Source organism: Coptis chinensis, chromosome 3, assembly GCF_015680905.1.
Source record: "Coptis chinensis isolate HL-2020 chromosome 3, ASM1568090v1, whole genome shotgun sequence".
Classification (NCBI taxonomy): domain Eukaryota; kingdom Viridiplantae; phylum Streptophyta; class Magnoliopsida; order Ranunculales; family Ranunculaceae; genus Coptis; species Coptis chinensis.
The window spans coordinates 105212617-105238567 of record NC_141458.1 but is presented as its reverse complement, the minus strand read 5'-3'; the positions used below and the strand labels follow the sequence as shown (position 1 = coordinate 105238567).

General features: G+C 37.6%; 3 protein-coding genes, 1 long non-coding RNA gene and 1 other non-coding gene across 22 annotated transcripts; 1 reads left to right on the top strand and 4 right to left on the bottom strand.

Annotated features, from left to right (window-relative positions):
* Window positions 1–147: 147 nt before the first annotated feature.
* On the bottom strand, window positions 148–25850 carry LOC147512523 (G protein-coupled receptor 1-like). Of its 13 annotated transcripts, none has more exons than XM_086595561.1 (10): window positions 25517–25844; window positions 25339–25370; window positions 25097–25266; window positions 24923–25017; window positions 24477–24578; window positions 24146–24202; window positions 23660–23763; window positions 22929–22999; window positions 4341–4364; window positions 148–707 (listed from the first exon to the last, which is right to left on the bottom strand). In XM_086595561.1, exons 1-10 carry the CDS (start codon window positions 25688–25690, stop codon window positions 688–690), a joined length of 849 nt encoding a protein of 282 aa, XP_086451687.1. In that variant the 5' UTR covers window positions 25691–25844; the 3' UTR covers window positions 148–687. The 13 variants fall into 13 exon arrangements, 11 of the variants coding, with proteins under 11 accessions (XP_086451687.1, XP_086451683.1, XP_086451691.1 ...); XM_086595557.1 differs by having other exon boundaries at window positions 23660–23803; window positions 25517–25833; XM_086595565.1 differs by lacking the exon at window positions 23660–23763 and having other exon boundaries at window positions 25517–25850.
* Window positions 4393–7370, bottom strand: LOC147512526 (uncharacterized). Of its 5 annotated transcripts, XR_015215003.1 has the most exons (5): window positions 6987–7334; window positions 6692–6723; window positions 6371–6540; window positions 5604–5636; window positions 4393–5022 (listed from the first exon to the last, which is right to left on the bottom strand). It is a non-coding gene; the product is annotated as an uncharacterized LOC147512526 (long non-coding RNA). The 5 variants fall into 5 exon arrangements; XR_015215002.1 differs by lacking the exon at window positions 5604–5636 and having other exon boundaries at window positions 4395–5022; XR_015215001.1 differs by lacking the exon at window positions 5604–5636 and having other exon boundaries at window positions 4396–5022; window positions 6382–6540.
* On the bottom strand, window positions 9571–13643 carry LOC147512525 (putative disease resistance protein RGA1). 2 transcript variants are annotated; one of them, XM_086595550.1, is made up of 4 exons: window positions 13374–13643; window positions 10236–13337; window positions 9694–9860; window positions 9571–9612 (listed from the first exon to the last, which is right to left on the bottom strand). In XM_086595550.1, the coding sequence occupies exons 1-2, from the start codon at window positions 13531–13533 to the stop codon at window positions 10288–10290; spliced, it is 3210 nt and encodes a 1069-aa protein (XP_086451676.1). In that variant the 5' UTR covers window positions 13534–13643; the 3' UTR covers window positions 9571–9612; window positions 9694–9860; window positions 10236–10287. The 2 variants fall into 2 exon arrangements, with proteins under 2 accessions (XP_086451676.1, XP_086451675.1); XM_086595549.1 differs by having other exon boundaries at window positions 10236–13643.
* Window positions 17133–21236, bottom strand: LOC147512524 (putative disease resistance protein RGA1). The gene is made up of 2 exons (XM_086595551.1): window positions 17583–21236; window positions 17133–17506 (listed from the first exon to the last, which is right to left on the bottom strand). Exon 1 carries the CDS (start codon window positions 20513–20515, stop codon window positions 17765–17767), a length of 2751 nt encoding a protein of 916 aa, XP_086451677.1. The 5' UTR covers window positions 20516–21236; the 3' UTR covers window positions 17133–17506; window positions 17583–17764.
* On the top strand, window positions 25818–25899 carry TRNAS-GCU (transfer RNA serine (anticodon GCU)). Its single transcript has one exon. It is a non-coding gene; the product is annotated as a tRNA-Ser (tRNA).
* Window positions 25900–25951: the final 52 nt, after the last annotated feature.

The following is a 25951-nucleotide window of genomic DNA, read 5'->3' as shown; positions in this document are numbered from 1 at the left end:
AAAAGCTTGAATTGGATGTAGGGTTCTGCGTTGGTAATAGACTGCTCTTGTTAAAATCTGAAAGAAAGTGAATGTAGAGATGCAACCGCTGATCATTCAGGGTTAATGGGTTCTCTGGAAATTGAATCCCCTGGGCAGAAATAAATCTTATCAAAGAAATATTATGAAGAATCAGAGTGCAAAATTGGTTTAAAACATTACAATCTCAATACAGACACCAAACAGACTCTTTCTATATCTGATACATGATTAAATTGAGTTCTAAAGTCAGCTGTCAGAATGGTGCAATTGCCGTAGGGTCATCTGTTATCAAGTTACACACACACACTAACACTGGGTTGGATATGAAGTTACGGTCGTCGACAACAATTTTGTAGCACATTCCACTAGGCTGGTGAGTAATCAGCGAAGCAGTAATTGCAAAAGGAATGTGGGCAAAGACGCGGTGACATTGGTTCTCCAGACAGTGTACAAACAGATGCACTTGTGAAAACACAAAGTAATCTGAATCGCTTGGATAAAGAATTGTGAGAATGCCCTTTGCTCCATCTCTCTGAAATTTTAGGAAAAGGTGAAGAGGATATCTTGTTAAAATGCTGATACAGTTGAGGAAACAAACTAGCTGCTAGTGCTCATCTTGGACTTTCAATGAGACTAATTCACTTTCTTGTGGTTGGCCTCTAAGCTTTAGAGAAGCTGGTAACCATCTACGCAGTCTTTCTGGACACCACCTGCTTAGAATACACCAACTAAGTACTTCTGAAACACAAAAGGAGATAATAACAATGATGTGCACTTCCAGAAATTGGTTTTAAAGGAGCAGAGGCGGCCCAGGGCAGTGAACAGGCCGGACTAAAAGAAAAAGACATGTATGAGTAGCATTACTAGCATAGTAAAAAGCCTGAGTGAACCAACAGCACTGCCTTTTCAGGATGTTTTACATCATAGAAGACCAAATCTGATGATTAAATCACTTGAATCACCTCAAAACATCTCTTTAAAAGTGAAGGAAAACAAAAGTTCTTTATCATAAAACAGATGGTATGTCTGGGAAAACTGGGGAAAACATAATTATGTATTGGCATTTGAGATCTCAAAGGGGTGGTCTCTTCAATGGTGAGAATGTATAAATACCTAAGGCTACAAAAAATAAGAAAACCCAATAACAAGTTTTTGTTAACTTACAGATTCAGTCTTTCATGTATTGCCGTCGCACTGAAGAGTTGAGACCATATGCAATTGAGTTGAAAAGACCCTGAATCAGTATCAATGGCTCAGTATCTCTGACAAAACTTAGATAATTATAGCTCATGAAAATTGTAACAAATAGTTGATTAGTTCTTACGCACTTCAACTCTGATTAAATTCTAGTATCTCAGGTAAAGTCTGATACAATAAAGACTTTGACAAAGCATTTAACAAAGACTCGAACCAATGAAGAATTAAGAATAGGTGCAAAACATGTGGAAAAATCAAGCTGTTGTTCAAAAAACTAGAATACAGTCAATTTTGAACATCTAGAGTACATAAGAAAGGCGGATGAGGATAGGTTTAGCCAAGTCCTGGGGAAGATTCTGGGATCACTCTTTGGATACGCAGGTTGCACTCTACAATGTGTCATATATTATCTAGTCATATTTAAGTTTCTGTTACCCATATTTTTACAGACCCCCAACAGATTCTGTTCTTCAGCATTATCAAATGTGACTCTGCAAGTTACAATTCTCCTTTCTCTGCACCTAATCACCTATAATCGTTGAGCAGCATAAGTGTTCTTGTATCACCTCCACTACAAATATAAAACAAAATTGCCGCACTAATGCTCAAGAGAGAGGAAATTGGATCTGGAATCTACCAGTAACTTGGAGAGAATACCATATTACCTGCCTTGAGATTGAGTTATGATCATTTAAGACCACTTTCAAGGCAATGCTTTGCCTATTGTGCAGTGTATCCAAAAGATGATGAAATTGACAAACAAGAATTGATTCATCTATGGATGGCGAATGGTTTTATTCAATCGAGCTGAAAGATGGAAGTAGAAAATATTGGTGATGAGATTTTTGACGAGCTTCTGCATCGGTCCTTCTTCCAAGACATTGACGATGATAAACGTTCAAAATTAATATCCTCATGATCTCCTACATGATCTTGTATGCTCTGCCATGGTCAATGAATGTTCATGCATGAAGATTAGCAAGATAGAAGAAGCTCCCCATAGAATGAGGCATGTATCAATGATCAGTGACTCACCCACATCACCAGCCACTCTCAGCACCCTTTCCAGATCCCAATCATTCTTTCGCATTAGACTTTTAATCCAACATGATAATTGATACTACTTTCACATTAGACTTTTTATTATCAAGTTTTCACTACTCAAAAGCCTAAGAGTTTTAGATTTGAGACATTTGTCTAATATTAGAAGTCTACCACCTTCGATTGCCCATCTAAAAAAATAGTGGATTGTCCAGTTCATTTCTGCTGACTTCTTAGCTGCAAGCACAATTGCTATGCATTCAGCTTCAAAGCAAGTAACCTGGACTAGACTAATCGCTATTACACCCACCACTTCTAATTCGTTGTTCCGTCAGACACATCCAGCACCTCCTCTACTAGGAACACCAAGAACAAAGCCATTAGTATTGATTTTTATCTCACAACCAATGGGAGGGATCCAGACATCCAGTGAACATCATGTATGGATGGCGGCGAAAAGTGTTTCCATTTTACCTCAAGTCTACTTAAATTAATTAGAAGTGTCATTATGCATTCTTCCATTTGAGAGCTAGCTAGAAGTTCTAATACCCCTCAGAACTTCTCTTTTGATGTTGCCGAAGTGTATTGCATTGTCTTCAAAGTGGTTCTTGTTGCGAGTTTTCCAATTTTGAACCATGATGTGCACCACAGCAGCATTCCACAGCTCTTGTATTATGGTACTACTGTTCTTTCAGGTTCCCAGCAGTGCCATAAAGTTAAATTCATTTAAACTCAACTCAAACGTACCGGCAGCCCAAGCCCAGATTTCTTCGACTCTATCATCAGTTGGTACCGCCTTCTGAATCAGTTTCCAAGCCAAACAAGATGATGTAGGATGAATATATTTAGCCCAGATCTTCTTGTACCATTCCGTCAGTTTCTTGTATTCTCAAATGCAGATTTTACATTCCGTCAGTCTCTGGCTTCTACAGAGTTAGGAATGCCACAATGGCCTTGTAACACTGATTGTATACTGGTGCTTGTGGATCTGACTGAGGGCCACTCAGCAGTCAACTTTGTAATTTGGCCAATCAAAATTAACAGAAGTCAAGGTCAAAACACAAAAGGAATCAAAATATCACCGAGTCAACAGAAAAGGACTGCTGACGTAAATACCAAGAAAACAAGGAGGCCGTTCTAAAACAAACAATTAGAGGAACCCTATTAGGGTTTTGACTGTTCCGTCTCTATATATACTTGTATGTAAGCTTGTTTCTCTTGTGCGTTGTGGCTGTCAAAATGTTTTCTCTTCCCTCTACGCAGTTTTTTAATTTTGCTTTTTTTTTTCTTTTCTTGTTAACGTGTATGCAATTAGTGAATATTTGCCCCTCCTTTCAGCTACAACGGTAGATCTGTATAGATCGATATCTTGATAGCTTTGTTCTAGGTGCACATATTAATGTCCAATGTTTTGAGGGAACTTGTTCTTCTGAACCCAGATTTGATATTTTCATCTCTGTGCTTCCCTTCAATGGCACATCTCTATGTTTTCATTCGTTAGAAAGGATCTTTTGTGTTTTAGAGTTTTAGGTTCAAAATCCTTGATTGAAACTGATTTTAAGATGTTCCCATCAAATGGGTATTTGTTTTTGTATCCGAAGTTAAATGTAGTTGAAGAGAACAATCTGTTCTTTTAATTTAATAATCGTCTAAATGTAATCCTTGATTAACTTTGGGATGAACAAAAGTGACGAATCGTATTATATAATCGAATTACAGCACTTAAATATCTAAGAAACACTCTGGTGTGGACCATGAGAACCAGACGTCAATTAGTGGCACCTTAACAATGATCATCTCCAATGCAGATGATCGTGGTCTTCCATTTGAGGACTTTAACCTTGCTGAACCCAGGTAATGCAGATAAAATGTGAAAAACACAAGTAATCTGAATCGCTTGGATGAAGAAATGTGACAATGCCCATTGTTCCCTCTCTCTAAAATTTTGGGAAAAGGTGAAGAGGATATCTTGTTAAAATGCAGATACAGTTGAGCTAACAGACTAGCTGCTAGCGCTCATCTTGGACTAATTCACTTTCTTGCGGTTGGCCTCTTTAAGCTTTAGAGAAGCTGATAACCACCTACGTAGTCTTTCTGGACACCACCTGCTCAGAATACAGCAAACTAAATACTTCCGTAACACAGTAGGAGATAATGACAATGAGGTGCACTATGGCAGTGAACAGGACTAAAAGAAAACGACATGTACGAGCAGCATAGTAAAAAGGCTGAGTGAACCAATAGCCTACACTGCCTTTTCAGGATGTTCTAGTCATGAATCAAACAAGAGTATGTGAATAGGCATATCCATCGTAACTAAGACATCTCAACTAGGTTTATCCAGCTCATCCTTCGCCATCTAAAGTAAACAAACATTGTGTTGGAGTGTATCTAGAATCAATTTAAACACACATCAACAATTTATTATTTATTATTTTTACGTTTTCACATTATAGTCAAGAATCAAACTAGAGTATGTGAATAGGCATATCCATGGTAATTAAGACATCTCAACTAGGTTTATCCAACTCATCCTTCGCAATCTTACCACTTTGCTCCCTTACAATGGCAAACATTAAATCATGTCCATTTATATTTTTTCTTAAACCAACTGGAACAGATATACTTCCTATAGTAATTCTGGTGTAACCATAAACATACACGGGTTGCATTATTGATCATACGTATCACTTGGAAATATGTCAATCCGTTGAAAAGAATAGCACCCCACAGTGGAGCATAAAATGCTATGAAGTGAACAGCCTGCACACAACAAATATAGACTCGTGAGAACAAGAAGTACGCTACCCAAATCACATGCCTGCTCATATATACTAGTAGAAAATGACCTCCCAGGAAAAGAAAAGTGTTCTTGATAAAGGTGGAACAAAAAATCGTCTTAAAACAGCAGTCAAACAAATCATGGAAAGACAAACTTCCTACTTAATTAGTGTTTCCTATTTAATTCACAGCCACCAAATTGGAGTGTGATTCTGGATATGGAATTTCTGATCTGTCGCCAAGATGTTGTACAATTTCAAAGTAAGTGTAGACAGGGTGTAAGGGATGTACGCAGTTCATAGTTCACGATTTCGGAATCTCCAGAATTCCAACAAATCCAAAAACCGGAATTCCAGTCCTTATTCCGGGTACATTCCAAAATTCAGGTTTTTTCGACTTGATTTGGAATTCCAAATTTCTCAAAAACTGAAATATTCGGTGGAATTCCGCAAATTCTGTCGAAATCACAAACTATGAAGCAATTACAGACAACTCCATACATACTTCTCCTGTGCGTTCTGTTTCTGACTAGCACCACACACCTACACGTCCAGGCTCATTACCTATTGAACGTATGACAGTCACAAGTAAAGTTCCTGTTAAAATTAACAGAGATGTTATGTAAGGGAGCTACTGCAAATGAGAGTTGTGCAAGTATAAAGAATACTTTCACAGTAAAGGGAAACTTCAGAGAATGAGAGAGACCTATTCAGAGGGTAACGGAAAAGCAGACTCAATATTAGCAACTGACACAAAACCTATGTTACATGGACACACCATATTTCAAAAATAATCCATGTCGGACACACACGGATACATATTGTATGTGACTAGTATTTGCCCGTGCTGTATGGCACAGATACGCGCACCTTCGGCGCGAAGGCGAGGAGTGATGACTGCGGTAGGGATGAGGTAAGAGAGTGATGGAGCATCTCATTAGTTTGTTTGGAGAAGAAAACAAAAGAGGGGATCCTATGGACCTGTTTGGGATCACTAAAACAGCATACCACCAGATAACCCCATATTCATCCACGTCATTAAGCCCAGAAAACAGTGTTAAAGGCTTAGAGCCGTAGGATGGATTCCCTGCGGCCCCACACTTCCCTTCTATGTTATATAGATATACCTCAATTTTTAATATTTTGCCGTGTCAGACACTTTACATAGTCATACGAACACACGCGTCCGTGTCAATATAACTTAGCATAAAACAGATAAAGCAAATCTGACTCACCACTAATCAAGAATTAATCAGAAAAAAAGAAGTATATATAGTAAAAGCAAGTGTAATTGGTGATGATAATAGATTAGCGATAAGAAATACATATACCCCAAACATACAAGTGAAACAGTGGCTCCATATCTTCAACATCAGTTTTATGTCTAACGACAGTACGATGAAGAGTGAATGCAATTGTTGTAGTCCAAAGCAAAGAAGCCACACAAAAGAAATGTGCGCTATATCCCTAAGCATAGCAGAAGATTCCTTGTGATGGATCCCTGCAACAGCAAAGAAAACGAGTACAGGTCAAATGTATCAGAATGCAACAATAAATAGGGCATTTACAAGAGCACCAACTAATCAAAACAACGTGATTGAACTACATTGACAGTAAGACAGAAGAATAAGAATAGGCACGAAGAAGCGTACCCAATTATGTTGAAGAAACTACAAGGCATATCCTGCACGAAAAAATATATTTTATCATCATAAAAGATAGATCACCAGCAAACAAGATAGAGTATCAGAAACTTCATACATAAGCATTTAATATATAAATTTAACTAAATATGAATTTATTTCATATTTCAAAATTAAAGCTAGGGTTAGAGAATAGTGAACTGCTAGTTCGTTCTCATTTCAAAATCTATACATAATTTATCACACACATACTACAATAAATGTTTCACTTTTATTGGCAAAATTGAAAAGTGGAGAAACTTACGGAGAGAACGAGAAAGAAAATGAGCTTGAATGAGAACTTTCTTGAGTTCTTTAAACAAAACATAGAACAAAACTATGAACGTTGAGCCAACGAAGCTCCTGTGTTCAGTGATGTTCAAATGTGGCGATCATTTGCCATCAGATTTCCAATCATCTGTGACATTTGCAGTGGCAGAAAAGAAAGTGGAGCGGGGTTTGTTGTTCAAGTGCTTTCTTCGTTGTTCAAGATAATAAATAGTGACCTACAAATCAAGTTTTGCTGTCATGAGATTGGATTAGAAAGTTGAAGCAAAAGAATACATAAACTGAAATAATTATCTAAGTGGATTTCAAAGTGTTTGCGATTATGGTACATACCTTTTATAATTTGTTCAAAGTGTTTCCGTGATAGTGAGCATTGGGTAATTTGGGATGTGGGTAGCTCAATCCAAACTTTGAAAGACAACCTCATTACTAGACCCACACACAACATCTTTGTTTACCAACTATCCATAAGTCCAAAAGTACTCGAATATGATCCTTCACAAACAACAAATTCCTCGAAATGAACCTAAAACACCCAAACAGTTTATGAATGAGAAAACTGATAAACTGAATACCACCAGCAGTTTTATTTGACTTCATCAGTCTCAAGTCACTTCCTTCAATAAAAATTGAGTTGATCGATAACACTCGAGTTCTGTCCCAGCATATTTGGAGTGCACAATTCGCACTCCAGTCTAGACAACAAGGGAAAAAACAATATTAACAACAATACACAAACAAACAGTTCAGAGCATTGGAAAGGGCTATGAAATCACCTTTGACAGTAATTTCCAGCTTGTTCTTCCCGAGAGTCTTACCCTCCCCAACAGCAACGAGCTCACCTCCTTGTGGTTTTGATCGGGCTGTTGAAGGAAGCAAAATACCTCCTACAGTTTTCTCCTCGGCAGACTTTATCTTAACAAGGACTCCTACAGTAATTATTCACGAATTATTCGTTTAATTCGGAAAACGTTTAAAAAGGTCGTATTTTTCAATGATACGGAATAATTCATTAATTCGGCAAGAAATCATTAATTCTCGAATTATTCGTGAATTATTCGTATTTTCACTATAAGTATGAATCTTGTCAAAATTTTTAACATTTTTTTATTTTTAGCTTCATTATTATACCTGACTTATGAACCCAAACTTTTGCCGTTTCCGTTTTTTTTAATCCGAATTGAAAAAATGAATTCTTATCAAAGCTTGAATTTTATTCGAATATTTTCCAAATTTTTTGCCGCAAATTGTTAACTATAGTTGAAATCAGATGCTTCAAATCCTCTGGAGTGAAGTCAAGAAATTCACAATTATAAAAGCCCAATGTTTGAATTGCTCTAAATCTCTAATAATCTATAAGTCTAAACCGACCTGAAATTGCATAAATTAAATTATAAATCAGTGATTAAAGGAACTCAAAAAATCCAGGACAAATTTTCATTAAAATGGATTTTAATCAAGAATTGGATTGGTGAACCAGTCTGTGTGAACTCAATTGATTATTAAGATACGCATCTATCCATACTTGAGGTAGATTTTCATGCTGATTGGGTCCTTCTCCTTTTCCAGGAATTTAATATGTATTTCCTAATATTCTTCCAACTTCTCCATCATCCCTTTTAGTAGACATATTCAAGCCAATTCTAAAAACAACTTTATCTCAAATAATCTGCTAGATAGCATAAAGTTTTCAATCCGTCCTGACAAAAGTAGACAATGAAAGAAAACAACTTCTAAAGGGAGTAAGAGATGGATAAAGTCATTATCTTTCAAATATCTAATATCCTTGAGGTGTATAAAGCCAATTTCACTTTCAATTTTGGACATAGTAGTCTGATTTGAAATATTTGTTTGTTTTCTATCTTTTCAAATTTCCACTATTCTTTGAAAAAACCAAATCAAATCAGCAAAAACTTTAAATGTCAAATCTAGTGTAGGCTTTATGGTTACTACATGCATAAAAATCTCCACTTTAAGAGCTAATCAAACAGTTCACATAGAATCAATCATCTAAATATCAACATGCAATAAGAATTCATGTTAAAACAAACATCAAAATATCCTAAAAAACCGTTAAAAGAAACTTAAAATTGATAACAAGAGATCTTGAACGAAAAGAGAAGGTTGAGGAATTATTCTTCTCAACTCTTAGTCCTTGGGAGTAAACTTTAATTACATACAAAACCAACATTTTTTAAATCCGAACCGGTGCCCAATTGCTTGTTTTGGTATATAGTTTGGTCCTACCCCCAAAATGGGTAGGAATCTCTATTTTTCCGTTTAGCATTTCTCAAAAAAATGGGAAAAGAATAAAAACATGTGAGGCTTAAGCCTCAAAATTAAATAAAAGGCTTAGCAGGCTTAAGCCTTAATCGTTTTATTAAACCTTTTATACAGCAATGCCGTTGAAGAAACTGTGCATCATTTAGTAGTAGACTAGTTAGAACCCCATAACCTCAGGACGTTCATTATTAAGAACCAAATTTGGACAACTACGTACAAAAGGTATGTCAATGACCACTTACAGTTCCAATGGAAGGCTTATCCTTGCTAGCCTCAGTTAAGACTCAAGTTTTGTCCCAGTACACAATTTGCACTCCAGTCTAGACAACAAGGGTAAAAACAATATTAACAACAATACACAAACAAACAGTTGAGAGCATTGGTAAGGGCTATGAAATCACCTTGACAGTAATTTCCAGCATGTTCTTCCCGAGGTCTTACCTTCCCCAACAGCAACGACCTCACCTCCTTGTGGTTTTGATCGGGCTGTGAAAGGAAGCAAAATACCTCCTACAGTTTTCTCCTCTGCAGACTTGATCTTAACAAGGACTCTGTCTTGAGTGTACTGCACAGTTGAAAAAGCAACAAGGATGAGCAATGTAACCAAATGAGAAAGAATAACTTAAACTCGCAGGTTTGCACATTTTCCTGAGGAAGCAGCTACAGATAAAATGCAAAGCTTTATTGACACAAATTCCAAAAAAATTCCAAAAACAAATCCTCAACAAATCATTTCTTTCTCTTAATCTTATTTTCCAAAAACCAAACGGCCAAGAATAAACAGAAATGTAGATAAAATACTGAACAAATCTTACTTCTCTTAATCTTATTTTCCAAAAAACAACCCATTCATATCTTATCTAAAACAAACATTTGTGCACTAATCTCATGTCATTAATTTTTTTGAAGTAGTGAGAGATTTGAGGATTGGGTTCGTAGGTGTTTGGGGTTGGGCTGATGCATGATTCTTCTTTGCAGGTGAACAAGTCACTGGCTTATTCTGGGATCAATTCAACCTTCCCATAAGATACGATCTTTGGAATGTGGGAATTGGTGGTCCAGCTTTCTCTTTTTCTGCAGCGTTCTTCCAGAATTGGACAACTAGTAATTCCCAGTAGTTGAAGCTTCGGGAGATGCTTCAAATCCTCTGGCGTGAAGTCAAGGAATATACAACTTGAAAATTTCAATGTTTGAATTGCAGTGAGTTTGTTGAAGCCTTGGGGAAGTGACAACTGTCTAGAATGGCAGATGGAGAAAGAGTGAAGATTTGGGTAGTCATTTTCGTTGTTGGTGGTGTCGCTGTGATCGGGGGAACCAATTCCACTTATTAGCAGCGGCAATATTGACTTTGAAAGAATACCTGTATCGCCATCTAAATCCAGCTCTTCAAGGAGGGGAGGAAGGCAAGGTTGCCTCCCCGTCAGTTGTGGACAATACCATATCTTTAGAATTCTGAGTGCGGGAGAAAACAAGTAGTGCGGCACCACCTTCAACTTACGGCAAAGAGAGATCACCAATTCGCGAAGACAGGGCATGATGAAACCTTCACCACCTTCTTCATCTCTTCTTATTGGAAGCTTTATTTTATCCCCCTGTTCATCCCACTCCGGCATGTCAAACAATGTAAGTTCTTCCAGAGATTTTAGCTTCCCGAGGCCTGGTGGTAACATTTGCAATTTCATCAAATTTTGCACAGTCAATCTGCGAAGCTTTGGAAAAATCTCCACGCCTCTTCGGAACGGCAGATGCCACTCCTCACACTGATCCAAATTCTTAATCTGAAGCGTATGTAACTTTGGGAACACTACTACCGAATGTATTGAATCTTCACCAGTAGTAGTACCATCAGTACTTCCCAGTCCATAAAACTCGGATCCGATACGTTTCACTGAGACTAGATTCCATAATGCAAGGCGTTCAAGGTTTTGAAGTCTCCCCAAAGCAGGCAATTCTGAGCATCGAGTCACTTCCAGTTCCAGTTTCACCAGATTGGGTAAATATGTATTAATGCTTGACATCCCCGACATCCACAACGGAAAATTATTCCCTCCATAAGCTTCTATATGCAACTCTGCCAAGTTTGTATGCGGTTGGAGACCATCCAAAACACTCTTTTCTTCTGCTGCAGCAGCATTCTGTATTTCTTTATGAAACCGTAAATCCAAGGACCGATAAAACTGTAAATCCAAGGACCGGAGTTTTTCTTTTTTCTTTAGTTTTGCCGCTTTTGAGTCCACCCCTTGTCCCAATCTCTCTATTCTTAGTTTTCCTTGGATATGGTCTAGAAGTTTTAACTCTCCAATCTGGCATCCTTTTCCACCATCACGATCCAATACGACTTTACTTAATGTTCTAAGGCAGCTCAATCGCTCCAAACCCCGCGGGAAATAACTCAACTGAGTTTCTTCAAGTTCGAGATGTCTAAGATTACGTAATTTCCCAATTCCCTCTGGTAGTTCCCACAGATAATAACACCTATTTAATTTCAACGTCTGTAAATTAAATAGATTACATACTGTTTCAGGTAACTCCTTTATCTCTCTGTTACGAGACAGATCGAGGAGTCTCAGATGTAACAATCTCTCCACCTCATCTGGAAGTTCTTTAAGAGAAGTTTCACTTAAGTCCAATACCCGAAGGCATGTCATCCGACATATAATTAATTTAAGACGCGCACCAGAGACATTTGCTACATCCAAATGACGCAACTTGATGTTACCACCTTCTCTATCATTCTTCATAAAAATAGAGACAACTTCTCTATCATTCTGCATAAAGATAGAGGATTCACTCTTGGCGAGATGTTGGACAAAATCATGCACAAAATCATGCATCTTGCAACGAATGACGTTGCCTTCACTGTCTTTTTCAAAATCTTGGAACAAAGAGCGCATCGCGAGATCGTTGAAATAGTTTGTACCAATTTTCTCTAGATCTTTTGAGCTATCATAGCTTAAAAACCCTTGCGCCATCCAAAGCTTGACCAATTCATCTTTATATATTTCCGCATCTTCACGAAAGATAGCACAATAAGAAAAACATCGCTTCAAACGCGAAGGCAATGCATAATAACTTAATAAAAGAGAAGGTAAAAAACCATGCTCATCTTCCGACATTACTTCCCATATGTCACTTGCCAGTACATCTTCCCATTCTCGTATGGATCCTTTAATGTGCATAAGACTTGCTACAATCTTTACTGCTAAAGGGACACCCTTACACTTCCAGGCAATTTTTTTTCCGATTTCTTCAAACTTTTCGTGGTTGTCTTGTATTTCCCTGAGAGCTATATGTTTAAAGAATGACCAACACTCCTCATCAGACAATTGCCCAAGCCTATGTATATAGGTGGAGGTCATCCTCTTTGCAATGTTCTCATCCCGTGTGGTGATTATTATTCTGCTTCCCTGTGCACCACCATCCAGTGAGACCCTCAACTTTCTCCAAATCTCTGGATCATAGGTCCATACGTCATCTAGCACAAGAAGGAACTTCTTTGCCCTTACCGATTCAGACAAACATTCATGCAGATCTTCCCAATCTACAGTACTAGGGACATCACCAGTAGCTTTTTTAATAATAGATTTCGCCACTCTTTCGAGATCAAAAGGCTTCGAGACAGAAACCCACATCAGCTTTTCAAAGTTCTTCGTCACTTGCCCATCTATGAGAATTAGCTGCACAAGTGTCGTCTTGCCGAAACCCCCTGTACCAACTACGGAGATGAGTGGGACATGTGAATCTTGATGATCGGTCTCACTTAGTAACATGTTTACTATACTATATATATCATCAACACGACCATAGATCTCAGAATCATCAACAAAAGAGCTCGTTGATCTCAGAGGTTCTTCACGACTTTGACTTTCAGAGAGATTAGGAAGTAGAGCTTTATTTTTAACAATCCGATCTAGTCTTTCGTTTAAACAAGAAAATTGAGAAAATAAGCCGGACAAAACCTCCCCACTGATAGGAGCATCAAGTTGTTGGATTCTGGTATTCCAGTCATCCAATACATCGTCAGCATCATATAAGATGCGTGTGAGTCGTTCTAACCAAACTTTTACTACTGCGTTGTTGACTTGCTTTTCCTCTGCATCCTCAACCACTGCTTGGATAAAAACGAGTGTATCATTGAGTTTTTCGCTTTCTTTACGTACACCCGCCAATAGATTCACCTGGTCTGTTTGGAGGATCGAACGCAATTGCTCCAACACACCGGAGATGACCGCATGAGCCATAGTGATAAGAAACACAAGAAGAAGAGAAGACGCTCGATTTTCAAATGCAAGGGCAAGGTTGCTCAGGTTCGTTGTAGTCACACGACCCACCTACCCATTGTCTCAAACACCAATTTGTGGTTGGCAGACTCTCACAAAAAATACTATTATTACAAGTGTCACTAGTCTCAAAAAATCTAAAAAAAACCAATTATTACACGTATGTATTGGTGATTGTTCCCAAAAAAGTTGAATTCGAAAACCCCAAACTTAAACCAACCGGCTAAGCTATTTAGACTATGGACCAAAATATCGCCGATATATTACCGATATATATTGGTATTTTGGTACACCGATATCGATATTTCCGATATATATCCACCGAATATAGAACTCTTTTTTTCCAATATATATCGGAAATTCCGATATAAAACTTTATATCGCCGATATAATCGATATATCTGATATTTACGATATATATCGGTTGACTTTTTGACCATTTTTTAATGTAAATCCGATATTTCTGATATATTTCCGATATTTCTGATATTTTAAATAGTTTGGATTGGTCACTTAAAAAATAGATATATCCGATATATATCGGTTTTTGGGTACACCAATATATTTATCGATATCGATATTTTGGGCCTTGGTTTGACTTTAAGTCTCAAAAGACGCCATTTATCGACTTTTGATCCAGATTCAAACGAATGAATAGACCACAAAATCAAAAACCCAAAAAACATAACTTTAAATTTTTTCAAAGTTCAAATCCCAAACAACACGCACACCGCTCGATGCGGGTCCAAAACGATGTGGCCATGTAAATTTAAGATTCGATTTAGAAAAAATATGGTCACACCGCTTGGACTTAGAAAAATCCCAACGATATGACCACCACACCGCTTGAACTAAGTCTCCAACGATATGGCTACACCGTTTGGATTAAGTTCAAATCCAACGACAACGCATACATCGTTTTGGACTTTGGTCCGCATCGGTGTGGTCATGTCGCATGGATTTGAACTTTGAAAAATATAAAGTTTTGTTTTGGGCTCTTGGCCCGGTGTGGGTCGGATCGTTTAGACTAAGTCCCAAACCAAGCCAAGTTGGGGACATAAATCCAATGATTCCTACTATGTCGTTTGGACTAAGTCCCAAACGGTTAAGCCAAGTTGTTTGGGATTTAATCCAAACCACCTAAATTTTGTCGCTTAAATTTGGGGTTTCAATTCAACTTTTTTGGGGACCAATGGCATACTTGTAATAATTTTTTTTTAAAAGATTTTTTGAGACCAATGGCACACTTGTATTTTTTTTTGGGAGTCTGCCCAACACAAATTGGGGTCCGGCAGTAATAGGACTGCAAAATCTAGCATTCGCTGTTGTACCTGTCCTCCAGCAGCTGGTCCCTCTAAAACCAAGCCACTAGATGACCCAAATTCTAGATGACTCATACATCCCGCGTATATATTCTATAACTACTAATTTATTTATTTATTACAATGACTTTGCAGAGAATTAAAAAGAGAATTAGAATTAGGCTAAGTCTAATGGTCCGGCAAAACACCAAATATAACGGAAATTGTGATCTAATGGTGCGTCAAAACGCTAACCCGCCAAAGCTCAGTATAAGCTTACTTATCTATACCACCAATTTCAACGATATAGCATAGTCTGCACGTAAGTAGGAACTGCAGCTAGAAAATTTGTTTGACCAAATTTATTTTCAAAATCTTTTGTTTTGGTAAATTATATTTGTATCCCCATTATTTAGAGAAAGGGCAAAATGGGAAGGAGAGAAAAAATGATTTCCCATTAGGGAGGTTTTTTTTTTATTAGCGAATTTTGGAATTTGGCCCTAACGACCCTAACCCAACCCCCTCGACCACCCAAACCTAAGCCCTATAAATCTCTCACAACTAAAGCCCTCACAGAGTTTAGTAGGCCGAGGGCCCACTACCCTAATGCCTTCTAGAGGCGGGGGCTAGGGGCTAAGGTTCTAAAATATAAGCCCTACCCTAATTCAAATTTTTATTAGCCCTGGCCCTAACCGCCCCATTTCATACTTTCACTATAAATACACATATCATAATTGTCCAACTCTTTGTTAAATATTTTTAATTAAAATAACATTGTTCATCAGAATTTATCACTTACACCCAAGGATACTTCCAATAACTTGTCTTATATAACAAAACTTGTCAACTTAGCGTTACGTGAAGAACAATGAAAGACCGCCTAATAAAAATAAAACTTTATTCCTTTGATCATCAAGTCAAAGTCCATAACTTATTATTCTCAATTTCTTTTCCCACTTCCTTCTTATAAATTATATTTTTATTCACATCCAAGCCAAATCTAGAACTAAAGGTTTCCTTCCACACCATTAAAGCGAAATATAGAGCAGACATTTGTAACACAGAAACCAAAAAACAACCTTTGTCAGAAAAATGACATTTGTAATCTCAAACCTTTCTCCATCACTTGTTCAAAAGCCAATATTTTCATTTCTACATACAAAGCTTGAATCACTTTTAAATTATAATAAATATAATATTATATTTGTTTGAATCTATTATGGAAACAATTTATGATATTGGAAACAGTTTAACAACTTCCCTGTCCCTTAACCAAAGCTATTATGTTTATTATTTATATCTATTACTTATTCCTTTAAAATGATAATATAATTAGTTGTCTATGTGTTTCAATGTTAAATGTAATTTTAGTGAGGTTTGAGTACAAAAAAGAACAAATTCTGAACTCTCGATGTCTTGCCATTAGATTGTGGATGTGCATTTTAAATTGTTGGACTTATCCAGGATTATTACTAGATTGGTGGGGCTTTGAGTTTGTAGATCATTGTACATTTTTGTAATATAAATGAGTTTTAAAACTGATGTAGTAAATATGCCCGACCCTAAAACCTTTAAAGAGGGCTTAGGGTAGGGGAAGGGCATGAGATTTAGACTTGTGACCCGGCCCGACTCAATCTGGACTTGAGATTTAGGGTCGGGCCAACCCGACTTTAATATCTGAAGGGCTTTAAATGTTTAGGGCCGAGCTAGCCAGACCCAGTCCATTGCCTACCCCTAGTGTACGCCCATTGACAATGGCAACTAGAGAGTGTGATTGTGTTTTTTTTTTTTTTTTTCCTTATGCAATTGGAGAAAACCATTGGTCTTCAAACACTAACCCACTAACCGTATACACTATTGTGGTTTTGGTGCGCACCAAACCATTTGGACTTAGCCTTATTAGCCTTAGGAATAATCTCCAGTGCAGATGATCGTGGTCCTCCATCTGATGACTTTAACCTCACTGAACTTAAGTAATGCACATGTAACGAATCAAGAAAAAGCTTGGATTGGATGTAGGGTTCTACGTTGGTAATAGACTGCTCTTGTTAAAATCTGAAAGAAAAGGAATGTAGAGATGCAACCGCTGATCATTCAGGGTTAATGGGTTCTCTGGAAATTGAATCCCCTGGGCAGAATAGAAAGGCTTGGGGTCAAACCAGACATTGTCTTTTTGTAAGCCTCCCAGGCCTAAATGAACACAATTCTGAAGCGAGGCTTACTACCGTTCGTCAATAAGATCATGTAAAATTAATAATCTATCAAAGAAATAAATCTTATCAAAGAAATATTATGAAGAATCAGAGTGCAAAATTGGTTTAAAACATTACAATCTCAATACAGACACCAAACAGACTCTTTCTATATCCGATACATGATTAAATTGAGTTCTAAAGTCAGCTGTCAGAATGGTGCAATTGCCATAGGGTCATCTGTTATCAAGTTACACACACACTAACACTGGGTTGGATATGAAGTTACGTCGTCGACAACAATTTTGTAGCACATTCCACTAGGCTGGTGAGTAATCAGCGAAGCAGCAATTGCAAAAGGAATGTGGGCAAAGACGTGGTGACATTGGTTCTCCAGACAGTGTACGACTTATGGCTAAGCTTTTTCTTTAGCTTATCAACCTGCAAAAAACCAGATTAATCAGTCAAAAAAAAAACATTTGGTTCAGTGAAAAAAATAAAACATTTGGTTGAGCACCTGCTTTTATGGATCCAAGGTAATACATCTTCTAGCAAAACAATTTTCTTCTCTGTGCCACCCCCCCAGTAAAAAAAATTCTGGGAATCGAGAAAAATGATGAAAACAGTGATAGGTGAACTCGGAAGTTCAAATCTTCAACTTTGTTCCTCATCATCACCCATTTACCTAATATTTCTTTATTAGGTAAAACTATCTTTGATCTTTGGAATGTGGGAATTGGTGGTCCAGCTTTCTCTTTTTCTGCAGCGTTCTTCCAGAATTGGACAATGAATAATTTCCAGTCGTTGAAGCATGGGGAGATGCTTCAAATCCTCTGGCGTGAAGTCAAGGAATTCACAACTCCAAAATGTCAATGTTTGAATTGCAGTGAGTTGGTTGAAGCCTTGGGGAAGTGACGACTGTCTAGAAGAACTGATGGAGAAAGAGTGAAGATTTGGGTAGTCATTTTCGTTGTGATCGGGGGAACCAATTCCACTGATTAGCAGCGGCAATATAGACTTTGAAAGAAAACCTGTATTATCGCATAATTCCAGGTGTTCAAGGAGGGGAGGAAGGCAAGGTTGCCTCCCCGTCAGTTGTGGACAATTATCTATCTTTAGACTTCTGAGTGCGGGAGAAAACAAGTAGTGCGGCACCACCTTCAAGTTAGGGCAATCCGAGATCTCCAATACCTGAAGACAGGGCATGATGAAACCTTCTCCACTTTCTTCATCTCTTCTTATTGGAAGGTTTATTTGAGACAATGTAAGTTTCTTCAATACTGGGAACACTGCAACTTCTTGAGTGCTAAGAGTAACATCATCATCATCACTGTTAATTCCGAAAAGTTCAAGGCACCGAAATTTCATTCTTTTTAGAAAAAGTTCTTCCAGAGATTTTAACTTCCCGAGGCCTGGTGGTAACTTCATTAAATTATCCACATCCAATGTGCGAAGCTTTGGAAAAATCTCCACGCCTCTTGGGAAAAATCTCCACGCCTCAAACTCATTCATATTCTTAATCTGAAGCGTATGTAACTTCGGGAACACTACTACTGATTGTACTGAACCTTCACCAGTAGAAGTACCATCAGTACTTCCCAGTCCATAAAACTCACATCTGACTCGTTTCTCTGAGTCCAGTCCCCATAATACAAGTTCTTCAAGGTTTTGAAGTCTCCTCAAAGCAGGCAATTCCGAGCATTGAGTGCAGTTTCTCAGTTCCAGTTTCACCAGATTGGGTAAATATGTATTAATGCTTGACATCCACAACGGAAGTCTATTCCCTTCGTAACCTTCTATCTTCAACACTGCCAAGTTTGTATGCGGCTGGAGATCATCCAAAACACTCTCTATCCTTTTTCTCTTTTCTTCTCCTGCAGCAGCATCCTGTCTTTCTTCAGAAAACACCAAAGCCAAGGACCGGAGTTTTTCTTTTTTCTTTAGTACTGCCTTTATTGAGTCCGCCACTTGTCCCAATCCCAATCCCTCTATTCTTAGTTCTCCTTGGATATGGTCTAGAAGTTTTAACTCTCCAATCTGGCATCCTTTTCCACCATCATGATCCAATCTGACTCTACTTAAGGTTCTAAGGCAGCTCAATCGCTCCAAACCCCGCGGGAAATAAGTCAACTGAAAAGTTCCTTTTAGTTCGAGATGCCTGAGATTACGTAATTTCCCAATTCCTTCAGGTAGTTTTCTGAGACGAAGACAATAATTTAGTTTCAACGTCTGTAAATTAAACAGATTACATACTGTTTCAGGTAATTCCTTCATATTCCTGTTAAAAGACAAGTTCAGGAGTCTCAAATGCAACAATCTCTCCACCTCATCTGGAAGTTCTTTAAGAGAAGTTTTATGCAACTCCAATACCCGAAGGCATGTCATCTGACATAATTGTAACTTGATGTCATCTGACATACTAGAGCCATTTGCTACATCAAAATGACGCAAATTGATGTTACCAACTTCTCTATCATTCTTCATAAAAATAGAGGATTCACTCTTGGCGAGATGTTGGGCAAAATCATGCACAAGGTCATGCATCTTGCAACCAATGATGTTGCGTTCACTGTCTTTTTTAAAGTCTTGGAACAAAGAGCGCATGGCGAGATCATTAAAAAAGTTTGTACCCACTTTCTCCAGATCTTTTGAGCTATCATAGCCCAGAAAACCTTGCGCCATCCAAAGCTTCACCAATTCATCTTTATCTATTTCCGCATCTTCACGAAAGATAGCACAATAAGAAAAACATCGCTTCAAACACGAAGGCAATGCATAATAACTTAATAAAAGAGAAGGTAAAAAGCCATGCTCATCTTCCACCATTACTTCCCATATCTCGCTTGCCAGTACATCTTCCCATTCTTGTACGGATCCTTTAATGCGCATAAGACTTGCTACAATCTTTACCGCTAAAGGAACACCCTTACACTTCCGAACAATTTTTTTTCCGATTTCTTCAAATTTTTCACGTTTGTCTTGTATTTCCCTGACAGCTATATGTTTAAAGAATGACCAACATTCTTCGTCAGACAATTGCTTCAACCTATGTATATGGGTGGAGACCATCTTCTTTGCAATGTTCTCATCCCGCGTGGTGACTATTATTCTGCTTCCCCCATGTGCACCATCATCTAGTAAGAACTTCAACTTTCCCCAAATCTCTGGATCATAGGTCCATACATCATCTAGTACAAGAAGGAACTTCTTTCCCCTTACCGATTTAGACAAACATTCATGCAGATCTTGCAATGCTACAGTAACAGGGATATTACCAGTAGCTTGTTGAATAATGGATTTGGCCACCCTTTCAAAATCAAAAGGCTTCGAGACACAAACCCACATCAGCTTTTCAAAGTTGTTCATCACTTTCTTAATTTTGAGGATTAGTTGCACAAGGGTCGTCTTGCCGAAACCCCCTGTACCAACTATAGAGATGAGTCGGGACATGTGAATCTTGATGATCGGTCTCACTCAGTAACATGCTTTCTATACTATATATATCATCAATACGACCATAGATCTCAGAACTATCAACAAAAGAGCTCGTTGATCTCAGAGGTTCTTCACGACTTTGCCTTTCAGAGAGATTAGGAAGTAGAGCTTTATTTTTAACAATCCGATCTAGTCTTCCGTTTAAACAAGAAAATTGAGAAAATAAGCCGGACAAAACCTCCCCACTGATAGGAGCATCAAGTTGTTGGATTCTGGTATTCCAGTCATCCAATACATCGTCAGCATCATATAAGATGCGTGTGAGTCGTTCTAACCAAACCTTTACTACTGCGTTGTTGACTTGTTTTTCCTCTGCATCCTCAACCACTGCTTGGATAAAAACGAGTGTATCTTCGAGTTTTTCGCTTTCATTAGCTTCACCCGTCAATAGATTCACCTGATCTGTTTGGAGGATCGAACACAATTGCTCCAACACACCGGAGATCACCGCATGAGCCATAGTGATAAGAAACACAAGTAGAAGAGAAGACGCTCGATTTCCAAATGCAAGGGCAAGACGACTTTGTCTCAACCTTTGTTTCACATAGGTGGGTCTAGAGATGTTTCTCCAAAATGACTTTATTCACACACGCTAAAAGCAAAGAGCATTATTTATTTATTACAAATGACTTGGGAATAATCTCCAGGTGCAGATGAATCCCCTGGGCCGAATAGAAAAGCTTGGGGCAGTGTTCTAAAAAACGCTAGGCGTAGTCTGGTGGTGGGAGAGTGACTAGCGACTAGGCCTTTTAGCCAGTGTCTAGACGGGTTAGGCACTAGGCAGTTTTTTTCCCTAATATATATATAGTAATACATACATATATTACAAGAAATGAAAAAAATCATTTACCATAACTCAAAAAATAAATACAAACAAAAATACTTATTACAAAAATGCATAATAATTGAAAAATTATTAACTTCATATAAAAACATACTCTTTGTTATAGTAGCATATAATTTACATTAGACTTAAATTTTTTAAACTCATTCAAATCTTAAGCCTACACGGGCTTTTATTTTTCGACATTTAATCATTTAAAAAAAATAATAAAAAAATGACTGGACCGCCTAGACGGTCCACCGATTTTTTAAATGACTAGGCCCTAGGCGAGTCGGTTGGGCACCGCCTAGACCGATTTTTAGAACAGTGACTTGGGGTCAAACCAGACATTGTCTTTTTGTAAGCCCCCCAGGCCTTTATGAACACAATTCTGAAGCGAGGTCTACTACCGTTCGTCAATAAGATTATGTAAAATTAATAATCTATCAAAGAAATAAATCTTATCAAAGAAATATTATGAAGAATCAGAGTGCAAAATTGGTTTAAAACATTACAATCTCAATACAGACACCAAACAGACTTTTTCTATACCTGATACATGGTTAAATTGAGTTCTAAAGTCAGCTGTCAGAATGGTAAAATTGCCATAGGGTCATCTGTTATCAAGTTACACACACACAAACACTGGGTTGGATATGAAGTTACGTCATCGACAACAATTTTGTAGCACATTCCACTAGGCTGGTGAGTAATCAGCGAAGCAGTACTTGCAAAAAGAATGTGGGCAAAGACATGGTGACATTGGTTCTCCAGACAGTGTACAAACATACGCACTTGTGAAAAACACAAGTAATCTGAATCGCTTGGATAAAGAATTGTGAGAATGCCCTTTGCTCCATCTCTCTGAAATTTTAGGAAAAGGTGACGAGGATAACTTGTTAAAATGCTGATACAGTTGAGGAAACAAACTAGCTGCTAGTGCTCATCTTGGACTTTCAATGAGACTAATTCACTTTCTTGTGGTTGGCCTCTAAGCTTTAGAGAAGCTGGTAACCATCTACACAGTCTTTCTGGACACCACCTGCTCAGAATACACCAAACTAAGTACTTCTGAAACACAAAAGAAGATAATAACAATGATGTGCACTTCCAGAAATTGGTTTTAAAGGAGCAGAGGCAGCCCAAGGCAGTGAACAGGACTATTAGAAAAAGACATGTATGAGTAGCATAGTAAAAAGCCTGAGTGAACCAACAGCACTGCCTTTTCAGGATGTTTTACATCATAGAAGACCAAATCTGATGATTGAATCAAAACATTGAATCACCTCAAAAACATCTCTTTTGGCAAAAAAGTGAAAGGAAAACAAAAGTTCTTTTTTTCATCATAAAACAGATGGTATGTCTGGGAAAAACATGTTTGGGAAAACAGAATTATGTATTGGCATCTGAGATCTCAAAAAGGGGTGGTCTCTTCAAAGGTGATGTATGTATTTTTTTCAAAAAATACCAAAAACATTTTTAGCTAAAAATAAATAGGATCTAAAAAAAATAAGAAAAACTAATAACAAGTTTTTGTTAACTTACAGATCCAGTCTTTCATGTATTGCCCGTCGCACTGAAGAGTTGAGACCATATGCAATTGAGTTGAAAAGACCCTGAATCAGCATCAATGGCTCAGTATCTCTGACAAAACTTAGATAATTATAGCTCATGAAAATTGTAACAATTAGTTGATTAGTTCTTACGCACTTCAACTCTGAATAAATTCTAGTATCTCAGGTAAAGTCTGATACAATAAAGACTTTGACAAAGCATTTAACAAAAACTCGAACCAATGAAGAATTAAGAATCGGTGCAAAACATGTGGAAAAATCAAGCTGTTGTTCAAAAAACTAGAATACAGTCAGTTTTGAACATCTAGAGTACATAAGAAAGGCGGATGAGGATAGGTTTACCCAAGTCCTGGGGAAGATTCTGGGATCACTCTTTCGATACGCAGGTGGCACTATACAATGTGTCATATATTACATGCTAAACGATGAAGAAAGGATATTACACGGAAAGGAGAGAGAATGAAAAGAACTGTCAATGTAGGTGAAATACTATTTTATTAATATAACTACTGAAAATATATTCATGTTCCGATCATTTAAAGGATCTATAAAAAGGAAACTAACGGGGAAGGGGTTGTTTTCTAGTTCCTTGCTTACATATAAATTGATATACAGAATCAATATCACTGTAAATGTCAGGTTCCCAATCTTCAAGCAGCTGAACTTGAGAATTTTAAAAATAACTGAGGTTTTCATACATACCATAAGTGCAGCCATTCCAACATCCAGAAATGAGAGCCAAAAAATTTTGTGGCCTGGATCAATGAAATCATGTATTCGATTGATTGTGCCAAATGCCCATGACCCTATAAGAATCAAAGGATAGTAACCCCATCTGTTTAAAGCCTATGAAAAAGAAGCCAAAATCAGCATGAACCACAAGATAACATGCGATTCCATCACAAGATAATGAAAACTAGCATGAACACAAGTGTATATGGAATCGTTATACACTTATACCAAAGAGCTCTATCTAACGTTAATTGGTTTATAACTGGAAAGGAAAAGCACTGTCACATCAAAGTTAGAAGCATTTCTAGACACGTCCTCCAAAACTATGTAACAATTGCATTGAGCAACAGTCTGAGGACAAGAATAACTTCCTTTACAGGAGGACAAGGATTTAGCTCTCTGGAAAACTTGCAAATTGTCAAATAGAGTGATAATTGATAAGCCAACATAGCATACCTTCATGTCTGCCCTTGTATCAGATGGATGCGATCGGTCTGACATGCCCACTGCCATCTAAAGTAAAAGAAACATTGTGTCAGAGTGTATCTAGAATCGGTGTAAATACACATCAACAATTTATTGTTTACTATTTTTACATTTTCTTGTTTTCACATTATTGTCAAGATAACTAAGACATTTAAACTAGGTTTATCCCACTCATCCTTCCCCATCTGACCACTTTACTCCCTTACAATGGCACATATTACATTATGTCCATTTATATTTTCCTAAACCAACTGGAACACATATACTTCCTACAGTAATTCTGGTGTAACCATATACATACACGGGTTGCATTGTTGATCATGCGTATCACTTGAAAGTATGTAAGTCCGTTGAAAAGAATAGCACCCCACAGTGGAGCATAAAATGTTATGAAGTGGACAGCCTGCACACAACAGATATAGATTCGTGAGAACAATAAGTACGCTACCCAAATCACATGCCTGCTCAAATATACTACTAGAAAATGGCCTCCCAGGAAAAGAAAAAGTGTTCTTGATAAAGAAGGGGAAAAAAAAAAGTTTTTGACTTAAAACAGCAGTCAAACAGAACATAGAAAGACAAACTTCCTACTTAATTAGTGTTTCCTATTTAGTTCACAGCCAACCAAATTGGAATGCAATTCTATATATAGACTTTCTGATTTGTCGCCAAAATGTTGTACTATTTCAAAGCAAGTGTAGACAGGGTGTAAGGGAAGTAAGCAGTTACAGACAACTCCATACATACTTTTCCCGTGCGTCCTGTTTCTGACCAGCACCACACACCTACACGTCCAGGATCATTACCTATTGAACGTATGACAGTCACCACAAGTGAAGTTCCTGGAAAAATTAACAGACATATATAGTGAAAGCAAATTTGACTCAACCTCTTATAAAGAATTAAGCAGAAAACACGTACCCCAAACATACAAGTGAAACAGTGGCTCCAAATCTTCAACATCAGTTTTATGTCTAACGACAGTACGATGAAGAGTAAATGCAATAGTTGTAGTCCAAAGGAAAGAAGCCACACAAAAGAAATGTGTACTATATCCCTGAGCATAACAAAAGAATCCCTGTGATGGATCCCTGCAGCAGCAAAGAAAACAATTACAGTGCCAATGTATAAACATTCACAAACAAATGGTCGAAGAAGCGTACCCAATTATGTTGAAGAAACTACAAAGCATATCCTGCACAGAAACATAAAATTTAAAGCTAGGGTTAGAGAATAGTGAAATGACCTACTAGTCCGTTCTCATTTCAGAAATCTTAACTACATTAATAAACGTTATACTTTTAATTACTTGGAAATTGAAAAGTGGGAAAAAAAACTTACAGAGAGAGCGAGAAAGAAAACGAGCTTGAATGAGAACTTTCGGAGTTCTTTGAATAAAACATAGCATAAAACTATAAAGGTTGAGCCTGCAAAGCTAAGTGTTGAAGCTCCAGTGTTTAGTGAAGTTAAAATGTGGCGATCGCTTGCCGTTAGATTTCCAATCATCTGTGACATTTGCGGTCAGCAGAAAATGAAAGTGGAGCGGGGTTTGTGACTTTGTTCAAGTGCCTTTTTTTGGTTGTTTCAGGAAGGAGTAGTTAGATATAACACTTTATTCTTTTGATGATATTTAATATAAAGTGTCGCTTTGGCCGAGTGGTTAAGGCGTGTGCCTGCTAAGTACATGGGGTTTCCCCGCGAGAGTTCGAATCTCTCAGGCGACGATTCTTTTTGTTGTTTTTATTTATGAAGTTAAAATAATTCTCACTAGAAAAC